Source organism: Natator depressus, chromosome 6 (assembly GCF_965152275.1).
Source record: "Natator depressus isolate rNatDep1 chromosome 6, rNatDep2.hap1, whole genome shotgun sequence".
Taxonomy (NCBI): domain Eukaryota; kingdom Metazoa; phylum Chordata; order Testudines; family Cheloniidae; genus Natator; species Natator depressus.
The window spans coordinates 85,315,056-85,335,490 of NC_134239.1; the positions used below are offsets into that span (position 1 = coordinate 85,315,056).

Below are 20,435 nucleotides of genomic sequence, written 5' to 3' on the forward strand. Positions count from 1 at the left end.
TGCTGAGCCTCATACAGAGCCCTGATTGGCGGAGGGACCGTGGACAGAGAGCAAGTTCAGGGGAAAAGCTCTTCCCTATGGAGAGCGACTGGCCGGCGCGGCTCCGCCATTACGTGACCCGCCCCCTTCGGCTATGAGTGGCATCCTCCAGAGCCGCTCCGCGCTGCGATACTGACACCCGCAGCGTCTCGCCTGAGACAGGTCCGCATGGGGAAGGCAGCAAAGGCATGGCCCGCAATTGGACCACAGAGATTACATCCCCCGCCCGGTACGTGCTGCGCGCCCTGTACAGGCGGCCGGGTTGCATTGCATGCTGGGAGCTGTAGTTTTCAGCGTGCGGGCAGCAGTCGTCACCGGGGCCGGGGCACGGGAGGTGTGCGCTGGGCTTCTGTGAGCTGCCCGAACCGTCGCTCCGCTGCCAGGGGTTGGTGGCTCCCACGGGCTCCCCGGGATACCGCTGAGTCCAAAGGAGGCCGCTGCCTGCGCTCTGACTCTGGATGCGGCTGAGCCGGCCCAGCTTGTGCGGGGGGTCTGAGCCCCGCGGCTCATCGCAGCGTCTCGGAGCGGCTCGGGGTGCACGTCCCGGGGGGCAGCGATCCTCTCCCAGGTCTGCGGAGAGGACGCGCACGTTGTGCTGTTGCCACAGGCCCAAGCACTCAGCCCTCACTAGTCAGGCCCAGATACTGTGAGACTGGCTTGTCAGCGTGAGGTTGGAAACGTGCAGAGCTGCTGGAGTTAGGAAGTTATTGCTGTGATGGTTTTGCCTTTGGGTGCCCAGGCTTCACATTTTCTAGCTAGTCTCTATAATCGTGCTGGCTAGAAGCTTTTTTTAAAAGTGAAAGCTGAATCCCTTGCCTAATTACACCCCTTCAACAGTGGAGGCTTTAAGACATACACCAAATAGTGTGAAACTTGTGATAAAAATCACAAGAGTTGGCAACAAAGGTCTCTCACAAGGATCTTTTCTGCCTCCTCCAAACGCATAAGAACAGTCATAATGGGTCAAACCAGTGGTCCATCTAGCACGTGTATCCTGTCTTGACAGGGGCCAATGCCAGGTGCTTCAGCGGGAATGAACAGAACAGGTAATCATCAAATGATGCATCCCCTGTTGCCCGTTCTGGCCCACACACCCCTTCTCTTATGGTTACACTTGCTGGATCCCAGCTATCACTATCCTTTGTGTACTTTTTAGGAAATAATAGCTTACTGGGAGGTGCCCATATTAAAAAACTTGCTTGCAGAATGGTATTGTCTCCCTCCTGAGCTATGGTTATCACTGGGAAAGCAGGTTTTGTTTAAATGGTGAGAAAAATTAATCGTCCTTTATGTTTGCAGCATGTGAATGCCTGCCTTCCCGGATGTTTATCACAAGCTATAAGTCATGAGGGAGCTTTGGTAGAAGTCCCATGTTAAAATACTGGCAGTTTATCATTGGCTTTTAGGTAAGCAAATTTTGGGTGCCAGACCATAAGATAGGTTAGGTAGGTCACTTTTTTGGTTGTAAAAATGTAAACTGAATTGTAATGTTGAAGTTACTACTCTGGAGATGTAAGTACTAATAGTGTATTGTTTGTGTTCTGTTTTCTGTAGGTAATTTCCTGATCTGATTTGGATGAAAGCGGCAGAACAGCTCTTAGTTCTTAGGAAGTTCACATCGCTGCTCCCCATTTTTATAGCATATATTTATGATAAACCTTAAACAGCCTCAGCCGTTGGGCAGGCTTGACACCCCTTAAGACTTTTACTGTAAACTTCCTCACACAAACTTTACTTCCCACTAGATCTCTCCTGGGGAGTGTTCCCAGTATATGCATTCTCCTTATCATGGCTTTCTTCCGTCCCACTAGCTTCTTGGGTTTGCAGACTTTGGGGAAATACCACATGTTTTGGCCTGTTCCAAGGCACCAACAGCTGTTTGCTGTCATCTTCCATCTTCCGAACAGGGAACATGTTAAATGTTTCCCTTTTACTACCACTTCTCCATCTGCAATACCAGTGGATCCCAAAGCAACTCATATGCTCTCTACTAAGACCAGGTCTGAAGGTAGAAATGGAGAGGAAAGGGAGGGCAGAGACAGAACAGACACCTCTTCTCCTCATCCTTTTTCCCTGTTCTCTGCTGGAGCTGCCAAGAGGAGATCAAAGAATCAAGAGGAACTGCTCATGATATCTAAAAAGAATGGTATCCGGCCACCAGAAAAACCTTTGAGTGTGGCGGAATGGGAAGAGCTGAGGGGAGAATTTAAGGGAATTAGCAAGTTTGAAGATGTAATGCTAGAGCAAATGATCAAATGCAACAGCTCCATAGATGTGGCCAAGTCCTTGTTGTCTATGGTGGCAATGAGAAAAGGTGACATCAGTTATAATTTATTGGTCAAGTACCTGGCTCTGTGTGTCCGGCAGGAGCAGATGGCAGAAGTTTATGATGTCTATGATATAATGAAAGTCAGATTTAAGACTTTAGAAACGGGGGCCTACAGCCTTCTGATCAAGGGGCTGAATGGTTCCGATCGGTGGAGAGAGGCCTTGTTGCTACTGGAAGAGATAAAAAAAGTCATGACCCCATCAAAAGGGAACTATGGAGATTGTATCAAAGGGGCCCTCAATAACCAAGAAATAAACTTGGCATGTGAACTGTATCATGAAATGCTGGCTAAGGATTTGATACCAAACTTGGATACGCTGCAAGTCTTTTTTGATACTGGCAAATGTGTGAAGGATAATCAGTTAAAAAGTGAACTCTTAGGAATTCTCTTGTATCTGAGAGAAAATCAACTATATCCTGGAGAAGCTCTTATGCAAAGCATAAAGCTATGGTTTGAAAGGTAAATATTATTTCAAAAGCTGTTACTGGTTAATGGGAATTGACTCTGTGATCCATTAAGACCGTAGTCCAAAAGCCAGTATAAATCCCTGAAACCTTTTATCATTTTATGTTGTTTTTCCTTTTTTTTTAAAAGCACTGTCATAATCTCTTTATTTCTACTGTAAGTAGAAAATTTTGCCAGGTCTGGATTTCCTATCACAATTTTTTACCTTTTCATTTTGCATTTTTCGTATAGGGTATAGGTGTAGCATATTCTAATGAGTCCCACATATTTGTCTTCACCAGTTCTCATCCTTGGTTTGTTATGTTTGATAGCAAATACTGAACGTTGATGAGTGTCAGAATTGCCTCTGATGTACTAGGGGAGAGAAGTGGTAAATTGTACAAAATTGAGACAGTTTTCCTCTCTGGTACAAGAAAATAGCAAATGCCATGAGAAAACAAATTCTGGCTCATTCCTTCTAATATGTGTTGGCTCAGAGGGTAACCAGAGTAATTTCAGTAGAAGGCCCTGAAATCAGCAGATGTTAGTACACAAGAATGAGATCTGTACACACAAGAATGAGATCTGTTGAATAAGAAAGTGCTGTTTTTGCATAATTGCTTCTCAGAGCAGAACTGTAATTTAAAAAAAAATCATATTAGTGGGAATAAAAGAGGACAGCCTCATCATATTTTGGTCAGGGGGAAAGCCTGCTCATGTACAGAGTTGAGTTGGTGGGAGGAAGGGTAATAGGGTTTCCTGTTTTCTCTTTTCTTTCAAGACAGCTAAAGAACCTCATATATCATTGTGGACAATGCAGTGTAGTGATGTGTGTGTTGGCACTGTGATGATGCAGTGTCAAAAGGTCCCAATGCAAGCATTGCAGAGTCGAGTTGCAGTGACTTTGTGTGGGATCCATAAAGAGACTTAGGCCTTGTAATGCTTAATGTCACAGTGCCTAATGTCTAGGCACAGGAACAACATGGTGATCCACGAAACCGAGTTATTTGCCTAGGCTCCCTATTCAGTGAATGGGGAGAGATGGTCACCTAAGAAGTGCAATCCATAAAAGCCAGCACTGGACGGAGGGCTAGTCAACAATGGCAATGTTAAAGCACTGCTGCGGCAGCACTTTAATGTGGCTCGTGTGGTCGCGGCAGAGTGCTGGGAGACACCTCTCCCAGCGTTCTAGAAAAACCACTTCCACGAGGGGCGTAGCTCCCAGCGCTGGGGCACTGTCTACACTGGCGCTTTACAGCACCGAAACTTGCTACACTCGGGGGTGTTTTTTCACACCTCTGAGCAAGAATGTTGCAGTTCTGTAAAGTGTCACTGTAGACAAGCCCTTGATTAGCCAATTGGAGATGCTGATGATGGGGTGTGTGCAAAGCACCACTCCTCTCTCAGAGAGAGGTTCTTAAATCTGGGCTGTAGCGAGGTGCCTATATCTGCTTAGTGATGCATGGATAGGAACCAGCTACCTTGGGTTTAGGTGCCTAAGCCGGTTTTTTTTTTTTTTTGGAATTAATTAGGCACCTGCCTCACTACATGCAAACTGGCCAGAGGAAGTGGTGCTGGTTCCCATGCCCACTTTATAACTTTTAGTCCAGCGGTTAGCACACTTGCCTGGGATATGGAAGACCCAGGTTCAATTCCCCACTCTCTGCCAGAGGGGAAGAAAGGATTTGAACAACAGATCTGCTTTTCAGGAGGGTGCTGTAACCCATAAGCTATTGGGTATTCTGATGCGGGGCTAACTCAAACTCTCCTAAAAGAAAAGGAGTACTTGTGGCACCTTAGAGACGAACAAATTTATTGTAGCTCCCGAAAGCTTATGCTCAAATAAATTTGTTCGTCTCCAAGGTGCCACAAGTACTCCTTTTCTTTTTGCGAATACAGACGAACATGGCTGCTACTCTGAAACCTGTCAAACTCTCCTGTTGAAGCTGTTCCGCTGCAGATAAATCATGAAAGAGTCATTGGAGCAGAGGGACTGGACCAAAGCATTCCACCTCCTGGGGGTGTGTGCTTTAACCATTGGACTGCAGAGTTGTTGTTCTCTCTCTCTGTCTCTGTCTGGCCCAAGGCCTGTTCCACTGCGGATAAATGCTTAAGTAGTCATATGCGGGGTGTTGCACATAAGCAGGTATAACAGATGAGCCTTCATATAATTTCTCCTTATATGTAAACAGTTATTATTTTTAATTCTAGATGCAGACCAGAAAAAATCTTTTGGCTGTACTGTAGTTAAAAAAAATGATGACACAGAAGTCTAACATTATTTATATTTTATATATTTTTGTTTTTAGTATTCCAGGAGAGAAATGGGAAGGACACTTAACTACCATTAAAAATAGGTAAATACAATATTTTATGTAAAAACTTGATAAATAATGTGTTTGATTTTTTTTGCCATGAACTTTACTTTGATAAAACAAAAGGACTATTTCTATTCTGTCATTTCAAATTTCTTTTTGAAATAAATTCTTTGATCATAATTTCTAACACACACTTTTTGGCGGGTGTACAGGACTTCTCAAACCCCTGAGGTGATGCCATGGATCTGCAATCCCACCCCGACAGTGCCCTTAGGAAGACTCTGAACCTGACAGTGTATGTGTCTGGTGATGGGTTTATTTATTTTGAGTTAACTTTCAGGCAGGGTTCAAAGACAGGTCTAGGGGTTGCTCTTAGCTGGGAGCTAATTAGGGCCTGCATCTTAAAGAGGGTCTGGGATACACCTGTAGCAGGAGGAGAAAGCTATTTTGTTGACCATAGTGAGAAGGAAATGAACTGCTCTGTTTGTAGGGCTGTTTGTTTATTTACTGACTGTAAACCTGTATGGTAGGTGGTTAGGAGCCAGAGACCCTTGCCAAGATTATTATTTTGGTTAAAGTAAACTGTCCCTATGTAATTGCTCAGAACCTGGCCCTACCACAGAGATTTGCACACAAAAAAATGTTAATTTGCAGTATGGACAAAATCAAGGAATTGCAAAGTATTTTCCTTCATAGATGATTTAGATACATATTTCTTCAAAATATAATATACGAATATTTGTAACTTTGTGAATGTGTCTTACGTATTGTCAGTCTAATTTGAAGGCCAGATTTGTCTTTCATGTGTATTGGAATTGTGTCAAAGATAGGAACATCTTTGAGTTATATGCTGCTTAGGGTTTGTAATAAAAATAGAGTGTACAGGTGCTAACTCTTTAACATTTCTCTTAGCTTTTCTTAAATGTGAGTATGTATTGCATCTGCTGCTATTGAAGTCGGGGCCGGCGGGAGGGGAGGAAACATTGACTGCTGTGGGAGCAGGAGTGGGCTGCTGTAAAGTCTGATTTTCAGCATACAGGCTGCTTGTTTTCTTCCTCCTCCAGCTTCCTGGAGCTTGTAGCTTCTTCTAGTCCTGATAATCAGGAACTTCAGACTTAGACACTTCTGACTATTAATTTTTCTTTGAGAGTTAGAAAGGCTGTTTGACTTCCCAAGGTCAGTTATGGAAAGCTCTAATTCTCTTCCACTTAGGGATTCCACATGGCAATTGGTATGCTGGATCCAAACATCAGCTTGTTAAGTCTGATGTTATCCCTACCACTCCAGAAAATAATTGAACAGTGCACCTAACTGTCAGGGAACGGTGTGTGTGGGAGAGAAAAACGTTCTTTCCTAAACCATGCAGAGGTGTAATCAGCTTTCATTCCTGAGGGGAATGTATGCTATTTTTACTCTTCAGGACCCTGCATCCAACTGTGTGCTAAAAACAATGTTACCCTGAATAGTTACTGAAATTTACCTCATAGGAGGTTGGTTGGTTATGCTGCTCTTAGAACACCTACTCAGCAGGCTTTGGCTCTTGGGAAACAATGTTATGAATTTGTTAAACAAAGCATAACGTGACTTTACTTTATTCTACGATTAGATCTTTCTAACTAATATAAAGTGATACTGGAAAAAGATTCAAGGTTTAAATATGCCAGCTGTAACAAAGTCTGTAAATGATAAGTTTAATAATTTTGGTGGAGTCTCAATAATTTTTGGGGTCTTTCTTGTGGGCTCTTAAATTGTGGAGTTTTAACAAGGTCGTTCTAATTTTTGCCTGTTGTATTTAGAATTATTTATCAGGAGTTTAGATTATTTAAATAGCCAGACATCTGATTAATACAGATGTGTGGCTTAGGCCTGTGATAGCAACCAGTGGGTTGAGTATGTGGAATGTACTAAAAGTTGCTCATTGTTAGTGTGTGAAGTCAGCAAATACACTGTCCGCACAGTAATTTATGCAATCTTGGAATATTTTTTGCGTATGGTCTGTGTTTTGATATAGACCAGAAGTCTGGTTGTTGTGCCAATTAGGTATTTGTGGTTGTGTTGGGTAAGAAATATACGTCGGCTCACTCTTCGCTTTTCTCTGTGCAAAAATCAGGGGAGAATGACTTGCTGTTTCTTAACATTTAAAGCTCAAAATCTATGGCGGTGTTCTAGGATTATGCAGATCAGAACTTCACAAATTGATTGATGTAAAAAAGAATGATCCCTCCTTCAGTTCAAAGCATGCACAGCTGGATGAATGTAAGCCTCTGAACAGAGCATCGTAGAGGGGAAAATGTGAAACATCAACATTCTACTTTGCATCTATGAAAAGACCTAAGTGGGAGGAGGCAAGGAAAAATCCTTTTGTCTGGCAGCCTGGAACAACCAAAGAACTGTTCAGGATAAATGACATTTTATGTACTGCCTACTGTACAACCTGCTGACTTGTACTTAAAAATCCTGGAGACAGTGGTTGGCATGTGCAATCTGAGGATGAGAATGAAAACAGGTCTTCTACCTCATATTTTTTGTAAAAGCCCTCAAAGTTTTCAGGGAGAGATCAGACACGATTAGCTTAGTTCCCCCTGTACCTACCTGGCCAAGCAACACTAAAGAGGGAATTAAGCAAAATAGCTGATCCTTTGTTTCTTTATCCACTGCCACCTTTTACAAAAAAAGCTAAGGTTGGAATTGATTGTAATTTTCATCCACAATCAGACATATAAGTTAGGTGGTTCACCAAGGATTTTTAAGAGTGTTAGATCATTAGTTTGTCTTTGAGGCCGGATATGCAACACAACTTAATTAAAAAACAACATCAACAAAAACCTCATTCTGATCTCAAAGAAATTGGGGCAATCACATTTTAGTTGGGCAAATTAACTTGAGATCCGGGGTGTTCTTGTACATGGGGCATGGCTACACTTGCAGATGTAGAGCGCTTTGAGTTAAACCCGCCTTCGGAGAGCGCAGTAGGGAAAGCGCTGCAGTCTGTCCATATTTTCGGCACTTGCAGCGGCATTGGGAGCGCTGTATTATGGGCAGCTATCCCACAGAGCACCTCTTCCCATTCTGGCGCTGTGGCTTGTGGGAAGGGGGTGTAGGGGTGGGGCATTCTGGGTCCTGTCCCAACGCCCCGTGATGCATCGGTTCACATCCCAGAAATCCCTGTGCTTCTGTCCACATTTGGTGCCATCTTTCAACATTTTTTGTACTGCGTGCTCTGTCTTCCCTTTCGGTCTGCGGGAATGGAGCCCGAACTGCTGAGGAGTATGTTGATGAGTCTCGCAACACGTCCCGTTTGGCAGTCGAGTTATTCCTTATGAGCCAAAGTGACAGTGAGGGCTCCGATGATATCGACTCGAGGAACGCATATGACACAAGTTTGTTTGTGGCATTCACGGACATGCTCACCACCGTGGAATGCCGCTTTTGGGCTTGGGAAACAAGCACTTAGCGGTGGGATCACTGGGACAAGGACCACAGTGGCTCTCCCGAGAAACCTGCGCAAGCGCATTGCCCAAGTTCTGGATGAGACCTTTGAAGAGATCACTGAGGCCGATTACCAAGATGTAAGAGAGCACATCAATGCCGCATCTAGGCATGCATGCAGCCCTAACCCTCCTCGCCCCAAGAGCCCACACTGAGTAACTTCCTTCCCAAAATAAAAGCCACTTACCGGGCACCTCCTCTGGTGTTTGTCCTTCACCAAGCACCAGCCGCCGCCATTGGCTGCCGCCACTGGCTACCTTCCTCCTGGCTTGAGAACAGCTCCTGGCCGCATGCATCTAGGGATTTCAGGGTGTCTTCCTCCGCCTCGGCACCCTCGGTCCCACTTTGCTCCTGCTCCTCCTCCCGCCTTGTTGAACTGGGCTCTGAAGTGTCCAGGGTGGTACTTGGAGTGGAGGTGGAGTCGCCCCCAAGTATTGTGTCCGGCGCTTTGTAGAAATGGCAGGTCGCGGGAGCAGCACCGGAGCGGCTGTTTGCCTCGCAGGCTTTGCGGTAGGCATTCCGCAGCTCCTTCACTTTAACCCTGCACTGCAGTGCGTCCTGGTCATGGCCCCTTTCCATCGTGTCCCTTGATATCGGCCCGAAGGTATCGTAATTACTATGGCTGGAGCGCAGCTGGGACTGGACAGCTTCCTCTTCCCAAACACTGATGAGGTCCAGCATCTCACCATTGCTCCATACTGGGGATTGCCTGGTGTGTGGAGGCATGGTCACCTGGAAAGGTTTGCTGAGAGCACTTCACGCCTTGCTGAGCAAACAGGAAGGGGATTTTCAAAATTCCCAGAGAATTTAAAGGGTGGGTCTGATGGTTGGTCACCTGAGGGTAGGACAGTAGAGTTCAAAGTGATGACCAGAGTGGCTAGAACAGGCATTGTGGGATGCTTCTGGAGGCCGATCAGAGTTCACTAATAGACCAGGGCATCCACACTGGCGCTGCGACTCTCCAGCGGGGGCACACAAAACGTTATTCCATTCGCCGAGGTGGAGTACCAGGAGCACTCTAACCGCAGAGTCAGAGCGCTCTACGTGCCTTGCCAGTGTGGACGGGTAGTGAGCTAGTGCACCCGGGGCTCCTTTAATGTGCTCTAACTCACAAGTGTGCCCATGGACTTGGGGGATTTTAAAATATTTTTTCCCAAGTATGGTATGTATAGAAAGAATGTGGAGAAACTGGAAAGGGTACAGAGATGAACAACAAAGATGATTAAAGGGATGGAATGCAAGCCATATGAGCAAAGGCTGAAAGAACTACATATGTTTAGTTTGAAAAAGAGGAGATTGGGGCAGCCTTCAAATATTTGAAAGGCTACCATAAAAAAAGATGGAGAAAAGTTGTTCTCTTGCCACTGAGGGCAGGACAAGAGGCAGTGGGTTCAAATGACAGCATAGCAGATTTAGCTTAAATCTCTTGAAAAAATTTCATAACTGTAAGAACAGTAGGACAATGGAACAGACTGCGTAAGGAGATTGTGAAAGCTCCTTCACTGGAGGTTTTCAAAAGGAGGCTGAATAGTCATCTGTCTTGGATGATTTAGACCCAACAAATCTTGCATCTTGGCAGAGGTAATGACCCTTGCGATCCCTTCTAACCCTATGATTCTTTGCCTGGAACATGCTTTACATGATACATCTCTAATGGATTTGGAGCTGCTCAGTATTTAATTTATAAATAGTGTATGTTGACCTGGTTATTGGGATGTTTACTGTCTGAATATATCAGTTTAGTTTAATAGGGGGTAGCTGGCAAAATGGGATCTTTGCAGTGCCTTCCACATCTACACTGCTACATTGAGCAGTGCAGTGTCTCACTGCCTCCTCTCTGCTGCCTCCTTCCTGCCAGAGCCTTTCCTTAGTGAAAGGCTCTTGCTGTGAGGAGTTGCCAGAATCTTTTCCTGATGCTTCCCACCCTGCCAGAGCCTCACCCCTGCACAGTCCAGGGCAGCAGGTTTGTATAACTTTTGGTGGTGCCCAGAACAGGTCCAAGTCCTGCCCCCACACCTGCCTTGTAAGCCGATATATATTTTTTTAAATAATGTAAAAATGGCATGGAAACAGTAAGCCTTTTAACAGTTGCCCTGTATTGCACAATGTGGGGGGCTGTGGGCTCTGGCTGAAGGTGCAGGCTCTGGGGTGGGGCTGAGGACGAGGGGTGTGGGAGGGGCTCAGGGCTAGGGCAGAGAGTTGGGGTGTGGGGCGATGAGAGCACTGGCTGGGGATGTGGGCTTTGGGAGGGGCTCAGGGCTAGGGCAGAGGGTTGGGGTGAGGAGGGGTGAGGGCTCTGGCTGGGGGTGTGGGCTCTGGGGTGAGGCTGGGGATGAGGACTCCAGGATGCAGGCAGGCTTACCCCGGGGCCAGGGCCAGGGCCGGGGCCAGGGCCAGAGAGGAGGACTCCACGGTCCCCCCAGCCCTCTCCCCACTGGCAGCAGAGTGCTCTCTACCGCCTCTTCCCTTCCCCCACCCCCAGCAGCAGCACACTCACCCAGCACTGTCACTCCACATGCTCCTAGCGGCCGGGCCCCTCTCAGGTCCAGGAAGCCCCCTCACCTCCCCTGTGGTGGGTGCCGGAGGTGGGGGAGAGGGAGGGCTGCCATCTCGTGTGCGCCTCCTCCCTCCGCAGGCAGCGGCTGCACCTCAGCCCGCTATCAGCGCCACTCCCTTTTGTAGTCGGCAGCAGCTGGCAAGGGAGTGCAGCGCGGAGCTGCAGGGGGCAGCTGCCCAGGGCACAGGCAGGCACGCTCCGGGGGAGGTGGGTAGGGCATGGGGACGCTCCCGGGGAGGCGCGTGGGCTGGCAGGCAGGGCCAGGGGAGAGACCCGGCCCCAAACATTGATGGATCCAGGCCCTGAATTTGCTGGAGCCCATATAACTCGCTGCTCCTGTGCACAGTTAAAGGTTCCAGCAGTGGGGAAAGACTATGTCAGAGTGGGAGTCAGCATGGAAAGGCTTAGGTAGCTCAGTCAATGCCTTAGTCAATTTTAGGCTATTTCTGTGATCCCCTCTGTAGTATCTGATCATTTGAGTTTTTAATGTATTTTGTCTTTGCAAGACACTTATGAGGCAGAAAAGTACAGATGAGGATAACTGAGATAGAGAAAGACTAAATGCATTTTCCAAGGTCACGGAGGAAGTTTGTAGTAGTGCTTGTAATTGAATGCTGTTCTCCCAAGCCACAGCGTAGGGCTGTAATCACTGGACCATCTTTCCTCTCCCTTCACTACTAGGACCTCTGGCACAGAAGTTGACCCCTAAACGTCCCCAAGGATCTGATCCAGAACCCATTGAAGTCAGTTGGAGCATTTCCATTGATTTCCATAGGTTTTGGATCTGGCCCAAACTGGGCACAAGTCATTTTCTGATTACTTATTTATTTTTTGTTTGCACAGAAAGAGGCATGCATAGTCAGTTAATAAATGGAAGTGAATTTTAACATATGGATCTTTTACAATTCTTATTCACACACATGTATACTTTGTTTGTGGTTTTATTACCGTTACAGTGGAAAATGTCCAGTTTGTAGCCAAAACCTGGAATCTATTAATCTGAGCCAAGAAGAGTACAATGCACTCAAGGAAAAAATAATGAAAGATGTGATCCAGGGAACTGATACGTTCAGGAAGACGACTCCTCAGGTAGGTCCCAAGGGCCTTCAGGTTTATTGACTGGAGAGTCATAAGTGACTAATGTTTAATAGGTCTAAGAGCCATAATAATTTTTTCAACACTTAATTTTATATTAAGGATTTTTTAAAAAGTTGTCATGCTAATACTATACCTTTTCACTGATTTATAGTAAAATGTATTTGAGAATTCATTTCGACATTCTGCTTATAATCATATACATTTATTCTTAATCTCACTTATCATGATTTTGGTCCTTCAGTTCCTTCAGTATATCTTTAATTTTTGTCTTAATCAGTAAGAAACTCACAAATATTTTAATAATCTGCCTACATTTTCTCCACAATTTAATAACATGAATCCAAGTGCTGAACTCTCCATTTCTCCCTTCACCCTCATAATTTTTCACATCTTTCTAGTTGGTCATTTGAGGAGAGGATAAGTGGACTAGAATGATTACATTTTTAGTAGTAAATGTTAATAAATGTCAATTTCTTCCCCCATCCAAAAACCAGTGGAAAATATTCCATGATTCCTAAATGAAATTTTCAAAGGAGAAAAGTTTAAAAATACCTAGGTTGCCCTAGCAAAAAAGGGAAGTCTCTGCCGTCTCATTAAATATTGTTTATTTCTGAAGCTTATATTTATTAAATCTTGAATGCTGGATTTTTCAATAGTGCAATAGTTTGTCAAAACTAGGAAAAATATTTGAAAATAAACATCAATATTACCTGTCAAAATTCACAAGAAATTACACTAACCTCGCAGTCCTAAATGTACATGGGCTATAGTAATATATCATCTGCAGTGGGAACATCTTGCTTTGAACAGGGATCACTGCATAAACACGAGTTAGAAATGGTACAATACGTACAGATCATGGTCAAATGCTCTTCTTACGTTTTCTTTTTTTGCTTTGCTTTGCAAGTCCTTACTCATCATTATGTGTTGACTTTAGCAAACGAGCAGCCTGGATACTTAATGGAGTTGAAAGATAAAAGACCACTAGATGGAGCCAGTGCCACATCTGAGAAATTTTGTTTGCTGACCTTTAATAGTAACAAGATCAAAGCATTATGAGAATGCTGGGCTTTGCTGCTGGTAGTGCCAGAGTTCAGCTTCAACCTCTGTAGCAGATAGCTCTGGTGATCTTTAGGGAGTACAGCAGCTCCAGCTCTCTAGCACTCTTGCAGGTGAAGAAGCCCTACCAAACCCAGGAGAGTGGGGCATTACGGGGCCCATCACTGGAGGGCTATCCATGTCTCCACTTACTACTTCATTCCTGCTGTCTTTCCTGGCACCACCTAAATCTTTGCCTCCCCACTGTTCACGCACATCATCAGAAAGGTCAGGGGTGGCATCCTGATTCCCCACAATACACTTGTCAGATTGGCACTTCCCCTGCTGGTGTTCAACAGAGAGTTTATTGGATAGAGAAGCCATATAAAGAGCTGGGCTGATTCTTCATCTCCTGTATTGGTCTCAGGGACGAGTTCCCCACCCCTGTCATCCTGCCCCCAAGAGGATGGAGGGAATAGAACTTGTCCCTAAACCCAGTATGCTGGCAAGAGCTGCTGGAAGAGGAGCTGAGCTGTTATCTGCACACCTGTCACAGCTTCAGCTCTCCCCTTCTCTTCTTCCTGTCCTTGCCAAGCCTCTTGTTGAATGGGTTAGGGTGAAGCTGGAAGTACAGTTAACAGCTCAGCTAGGAAGCTTGTGCTCTCTGCCAGCAGTGTATAGATTGCCAACTTTCTGTCATTCCATTCCATAGTGCCAAAAAGAAGGTCTGATAACTTTTCAGATTTTAGACCTCTGATGATACCATGCACTAGATGTCAACAAGAAGAGTCTAGCTATATAAGTTCCATGATTACCTTACTTACTGTTTCTTCCCTATTTGTGTACAGAAAAAGCATTAGATGTTTGAAACTTTTAAAACACCTAATTCTAGGGTACCCATTGTCTCGGAACCCCATTGTTCAAGTATCTTCATATTTTTCCCACTAAGTTTATCCTGGCTTCAGATTTATCCTCCCAACTTTCAAACTGATCTGACTTCTTTTGTGAATTTTACAGGGGCTACAGAATCAGCTTTAAAAAAATGTAGCAGCAACCTTAATATTGTCAAATGGCTACTGCTGCTCCATAGTATTAAAATTTAAACAAGAATTGGGAAGAATTGTTGCATGGTAACATGAGCAATACCACCTATTTTTTAGAATTCTCGGAGAAATCCTGGTAAGGTAACGGATTAGATTTCTCTGATTCCTTAACTAGTTAAGCTAATTTATGAAGTTTGTTTGGGTATGTTTATGTTGGAGCTGGGAGATGTACCCAGCTAGCCCTGATCCAGCTAGCATGTTAAAACCAGAAGTATAGCTGCAGCAGAGTGATGGGCTGGCTGTCCTGAGTATGATCCCATCTGAGATCATGGAGCTAGCCCATCCCCCTGCTCATGCTGCAGTGGCTACGCTTGTATTTTTAGCACAATAGCCCAATCAGAACTAGCACAGGTATGTCTGTTGGAGCAGGAAATTATACCTTGCAGGTCTGGTGTACAGCTCATACCCTTTGAGTCCCAGTTTGAGGCCTGTGGGGAATCAGGGTCTCTTTTGTCCCGTTAACCAGGTTACATCAATAGTACCTTACACCATGAGTGTTCCCTCTGGAGTCAGTGGAACCACTGATGGGGCCCGGTGCTATTCCTTGGGAGGAAGGATATCCCTGTGCAGGCCTGGGAAATGGGGAATAAAAAATTCTTGGGGGTTAGACTAGATGACCCTTGTGACCCTTTCTAACCTTATGATTCTATTATCACGGTTCAGCTTCGAGTTTGGTTTAGTTGGTAACCTTCTTCCACTTGTTCACCATGAATGCACAACAGTTAGGGCCATATTCCCTATTTCCATTACCCACCCAGCTGGCTGCAGAACCATTTGGAGTATGTAGGAGAGGGAGAGCAGGTCACACATTGAACTACCCCCTGGCAGTGGGGGACCTAACTGAATAGTGTGCTAGGCCCCGGATTTGCTTGAACTAGCCCCGATACCAGTACTGTAATCTGCATTGGGAACTATTGTTGTTTCTGTATTATCTTCATCTGTTGACTGCTAGTTGAAAATCTGTTCTGTTGAATTTTCTATAGTGGTGAAGGCCTGCCAGTTGTTCTTACAATTGGCTAACAGAGGGAATACCACAGAGAATTGCAGGTTGATCATCTTTTCATTACTGTAGGCTGAGTAGGCCCTGGTCAGAATCCAGACATATCCTGACACTTAAAATCTCAATATCCCTCGAACACAACATTCATGTCATACATGTCTGTGTGTGCACTTGTACAACTTTTTGTGCCCATTCTTGGGTGGGTTAGTCCACTACTATTTCTCATTTGGAAGTTTAGGCTGCATAGCTGTCCCATCTGCTTCCTCTGTTGTGGAGAGGGGAGGAAATCAGGCCACGCTGAATTTCCAGAATTTTCCTCTTTTTGGGGGAGGTTTGGGCCACCTGGTCCCTGTATGTGGTTCTTTGCCTGGTTCTCCCTAAAACTGTCACCCCCTAAGGAACCAGAGGATCTTTGTGTCCCTAGTTGCTAGCGATGGGTGAGAGGATTGATAGGCAAGGGAGGAAATGGAAAGATTGTTGGGTTTATTTTTAGTCTGTTTTGCACTAGAGTGCTCTGCAGTTGTTGGCATGACTTATCCCTGCTTAAAGTAAAGCACTTCTTACTTGGTGCTGACTTCAATCTAGAGTTCACTGTGAAAGCATTTGTCATCTTCCCTGCATTTATAATGAGCTTCTATAGCTTCCCCCTAATCCCCAAAGTAACATGCCACTTTAGGACTATTTACAAAGTATCTATACCGTATTGAACTGAGTCTTTAGGGACAGTGCATACATCATTGTGGAGAAAGAATTAGAGACTATATTCTCAGTTTAAAAAATAGTCTACTTGGCTTCAAATATTGAGTACAAGTGTTGGTATAGTGAAAGTAGCCCTTGCTTGTAAAATACACTCTGGAGTAACTCAAATCTGCTTTATTCACCTTTTCTCTCTTTCTTTATTCCCCTTTGCTGTTTGCACCTTTTGCTCATCCACTACTGCTCTTCTCTGACCTTCTCCCAATCTTGGTATTACTGGTGCAAATACTCCCTCCTTTTTTAATTGTCAAGACATATTGAACTGCCATCCTGTATCACACCACCTCCGTGATTTACTGTCTTATTATGAAACTCAGACAAGTTCAGAGAATAGGACACAGGCCTGGAAGGCAGGAAAACTCTGTTTTGTTTCTGATTCTGCTGTTAAGTTTTTGTGATCTTGCAGAAGTCCACTTATCTTTCTGTGTCTCAGTTTTTCCCACCTGCCTGATGGGCATAATGACACCTACTCATCTTTATAAAGTACTCCGAGATCTGTGGTAGAAAAGAACTATATCAGGGCCAAGTATTGTTACTGCTGTTTTTTTGTCTTATATCTTTTGTCTTATATCTTTTGATATATTCCTTTTCTATTATTTCTCTGTAATCCTATTTATTTAAGCTATGAAACATACTGGAATAAAGTTTATACGAAAGATGATTGACTTCAGTGGTGCTGGCGTGTGTGCTGTACAGTTCAGTTCACCTTGTAGTTCATATTAGAAATGTTAACACTCTTGAGTAAGCAGTGATGCTTATCTGTCATTTGAGTTGTTATACAATTAACACTTGAAACCCTATTATTAGTAGTAGTTGTCATAAGGTAGGAAATTATTGACTGAATTTGAAGCTATAGTGATAGCTCTGTATGGCCCTGCAGGATTTTTTTAGCTAAATGAGTGTAATGTGCTCTGTAATGGCTTAGTGTGTTCTTTTTTTCTTTCTTTTTATGATCAAAATCGGGGTTCATACTATCTTCTTTCCAATTATTGGTCAATAACCAGAGCTTGAAAAACTTTTTAGGAAGCTTGTTTGTGAAAGCTCTGTGTGACAAAGTTCCTCCTCTGCGTTGGTGGGTTCTGCGCTTATTGGCAGATTTGCTTGCCTCAGAGGTTCATGGCAGCCCTCAGTTTGGCCACTTTCGTGGCTCAAATCTGCCGTTCACTCAGTTAGCCTCATCACTGGCCAGCATGGGGAAAGGAAGAAGAACAATCCCCGCAGTCTCTGCTGATCCACCTAGTGGATCGGGGAACAGGCCAGAGACCTTCCCCTCTGGTGAAATCCACAGTCCAGTTCAACTCCTCTGGTATCAAGTAGGGAGTTAGGGGAATGAAGGGAACCCAGGCCCGCCCTCTACTCCAGGTTCCAGCCCAGGGCCCTGTGGATTACAGCTGTCTACAGTGGCTCCTGTAACAGCTGTGTGACAGCTACAACTCCCTGGGCGACTTCCCCATGGCCTCCTTCCAACACCTTCTTTATTCACACCACAGGACCTTCCTCCTGGTGTCTGATAATGCTTGTACTTCTCAATCTTCCAGTAGTCCACCTTCTCACTCTCAGCTTCTTGCGCCTATTGCTCCCAGCTCCTCGCATACAGGCCACAAACTGAAGTGAGATCCTTTTTAAACCCAGGTGCCCTGATTAGCCTGCCTGTCTTAATTGATTCTGGCAGCTTCTTGATTGGCTGCAGGTGTTCTAATCAGCCTGTCTGCCTTAATTGTTTCCAGAAAGTTCCTGATTGTTCTGGAACCTTCCCTGTTACCTTACCCAGGGAAAAGGGACCTACTTAACCTGGAGCTAATATATCTGCCTTCTAGACCTAGGTCTGTGATTTGATACCTTGTATGTTATGAAGAATCATGTCTTATGTAAAACTGTAAAGTAAATATCTTTGTAAATAAGCCTTTTTATCTAAACACAATGACCACTCCCAATCTTACAACTTAATCTTTTCAGTATGAACGTGATGTAATAAAAACCATACTACTCTTAGACGGGGGGGAAAAAATCACTCTCCTGTAGCCATCTGGCCTGACCCTGTCACATCTGACAAAGCACTTCTAGCTCTAGCAGGTTGTGAGAGGTTGGACCCTTAAAAATCACATCCTCCTGATTATCATCCAGTTACGAAACAATTTAGAACTTTATAGGTTAATGCTAGTACTTTCTTAATTCCACCCTTAAACCTATTGGAACCTAGTTCAGACACTGAACCTTTTGTGTGTGTGGGGGTGTGTGTGTGTGTGTGTGTGTGTGTGTGATTTTTCACACCCCTGAGCCAGCAAATTAGAGCGCTATAAAATGTAAGTGTAGCCAAGCCCTAAGAAACAAAGTATACTTGTGTGGCTAGTTCTACTTTCCTTTTGTGCTAGAGATATGCAGGAGGTAATTAAAGGAGATTGATGACACGCGAGTTGATTGGGTTCATCTCGGAGACACACCTTAAACTGTAGTAAACTGCAGTACATATTTTCATGTTCCACAATCCGAGGGATTTCCCTGCATGTTTGTTGTCAGGTAATTACTCTTCCAAAGGTTTAAAATGTACTCTGATGATGCTGATGTTTTCAATATGTTGCTCAGGTTTATCAGTGACTAACTTGAAATATATTTCAGAATAGTGCGTGACATACCAGGAACTGAATACACGTAGAAGCCTCTATCTGCTGAAGGTTTTCTAGTGATTACATTACAAAAAGCTTTCCATTAAATACTAATTCAGAAACTCTGCTAAAATATGTGTAAATTCACTGACTTCAACTGAGTTTCTCTTTTTTCACATCAGCAGAAAAGAAAGCTGAATCTAGCACGCTGCATTTGTTGGTGAAGGTGACATTGTCAACTTCCAAGCCACATTTTTGTCTGCAATTGTTTTACTTGCTGTTGTTACAGGTTACAGCTGAGATTATTGTAACTGAAAGCAATGAGAGGAAAAATATTTTTTCTTTATTTTTGTAGTTTTCGTTCTCTATTTGACACCTTTTTGAGTGTAGTCATTTCTGTGTCTGTTTTCCTGTCTAATCAGTCAGTTTCCTCAGTTATTTGTGTGGATTTTTCACAAAGCACAACAGGAGAGAGAAAAACTTAAAACCACCCCACAAAACCCAAAATGGGTGATTGTAAAACCCCAAATAACGTCACTGGGGACTCCAGGTCACATGTAATCTGAAGCTACTTTTAAAAAACTGATTAGATTTCACAGTGACAGCATCTTATTCAACCTAGGGTGGTAGACAGTGTTACTTGCAGATGCTGCATGATCTAGTACAGGGGTTCTCAAATTGGGGGTCGTGAGCTGTCAGCCTCCACCTCAAACCCCGCTTTGCCTCCTGCATTTATAATGGTGTTAAATATATAAAAATGTGTGTTTTAATGTATAAGGGGGGTCGCCCTCAGAGGCTTGCTGTGTGAAAGGGGTCACCAATACAAAAGTTTGAGAACCACTGATCTAGTGCATGAATCTGGTAAAATTACAAAGCATTCCACAAAGACAGGGGTTCTCAGACTTTTGCACTGGTGACCCCTTTCACACAGCAAGCCTCTGAGGGCGACCCCCCCCCCCATACATTAAAAACACTTTTTTAATATATTTAACATAATTATAAATGCTGGAGGCAAAGCGGAGTTTGGGGTGGAGGCTGACAGCTCGCGACCCCCCCATGTAATAACCTCGCAACCCCCTGAGGGATCCCAACCTCCAGTTTGAGAACCCCTGCACAAAGACAATGCTGTGCCATTCCCATAGTTTCAAAAAGCCCTATTTAGTACAAAGCCTCCCCTAATCTATGTAACTGCCATGTCCTATGGCTTGCTAACCTGTGCAGGAATGCAAATTCTAGGATTTGTGAGGTGAGAGGTGTGTGAAGGCTTTAGTAATCTATGTTATTCACGACAGAATTCCTCCTCTGTTAAATGCTACCAATCCCTGTGTGCAATGTTGTTGTAGCCATGTTGGTCCCACAGGATACTAGTGAGAGACAAGGTGGATGAGGTAATATCTTTTATTGGACAATCTTCTGTTGGTGAGAGAAAACCTTCTGAGCTTACACAGAGCTCTTCTAGACAGGTCTGATTCAACTATGATTTCCCTTTGGCTAGGAGAGTTGGAGAGATGCTCTTTGATCAGCCATTGGGTGACATTTCTGACATAGCAAAGTTCTCTATTTTACCTGCTTTAAAAGCTTTGTGTATGCCTTACAACCAGAGTAGTAAGCAAATATATCAACAAGAATCTGTTATTTAATGCTTTCCATTCAGAGATCT

At 44.2% G+C, this 20,435-nt stretch overlaps 1 protein-coding gene across 3 annotated transcripts in view; it reads left to right on the top strand.

The window, feature by feature from the left end:
• The first annotated feature begins 29 nt into the window (after nucleotides 1–29).
• The window catches only part of PRORP (protein only RNase P catalytic subunit), a 97,309-nt gene continuing 76,903 nt past the window's right edge, over nucleotides 30–20,435 (top strand). The window contains exons 1-4 of one of the 3 annotated variants that reach the window (XM_074955861.1): nucleotides 30–268; nucleotides 1,594–2,828; nucleotides 5,123–5,170; nucleotides 12,134–12,266. In XM_074955861.1, the coding sequence (XP_074811962.1) occupies nucleotides 1,828–2,828; nucleotides 5,123–5,170; nucleotides 12,134–12,266 (1,182 nt within the window). In that variant the 5' untranslated portion in view covers nucleotides 30–268; nucleotides 1,594–1,827. Of the gene's footprint in view, nucleotides 269–348; nucleotides 1,086–1,593; nucleotides 2,829–5,122; nucleotides 5,171–12,133; nucleotides 12,267–20,435 lie in introns of those variants that run through there. The other 2 variants (XM_074955862.1, XM_074955863.1) reach the window with 2 other exon arrangements.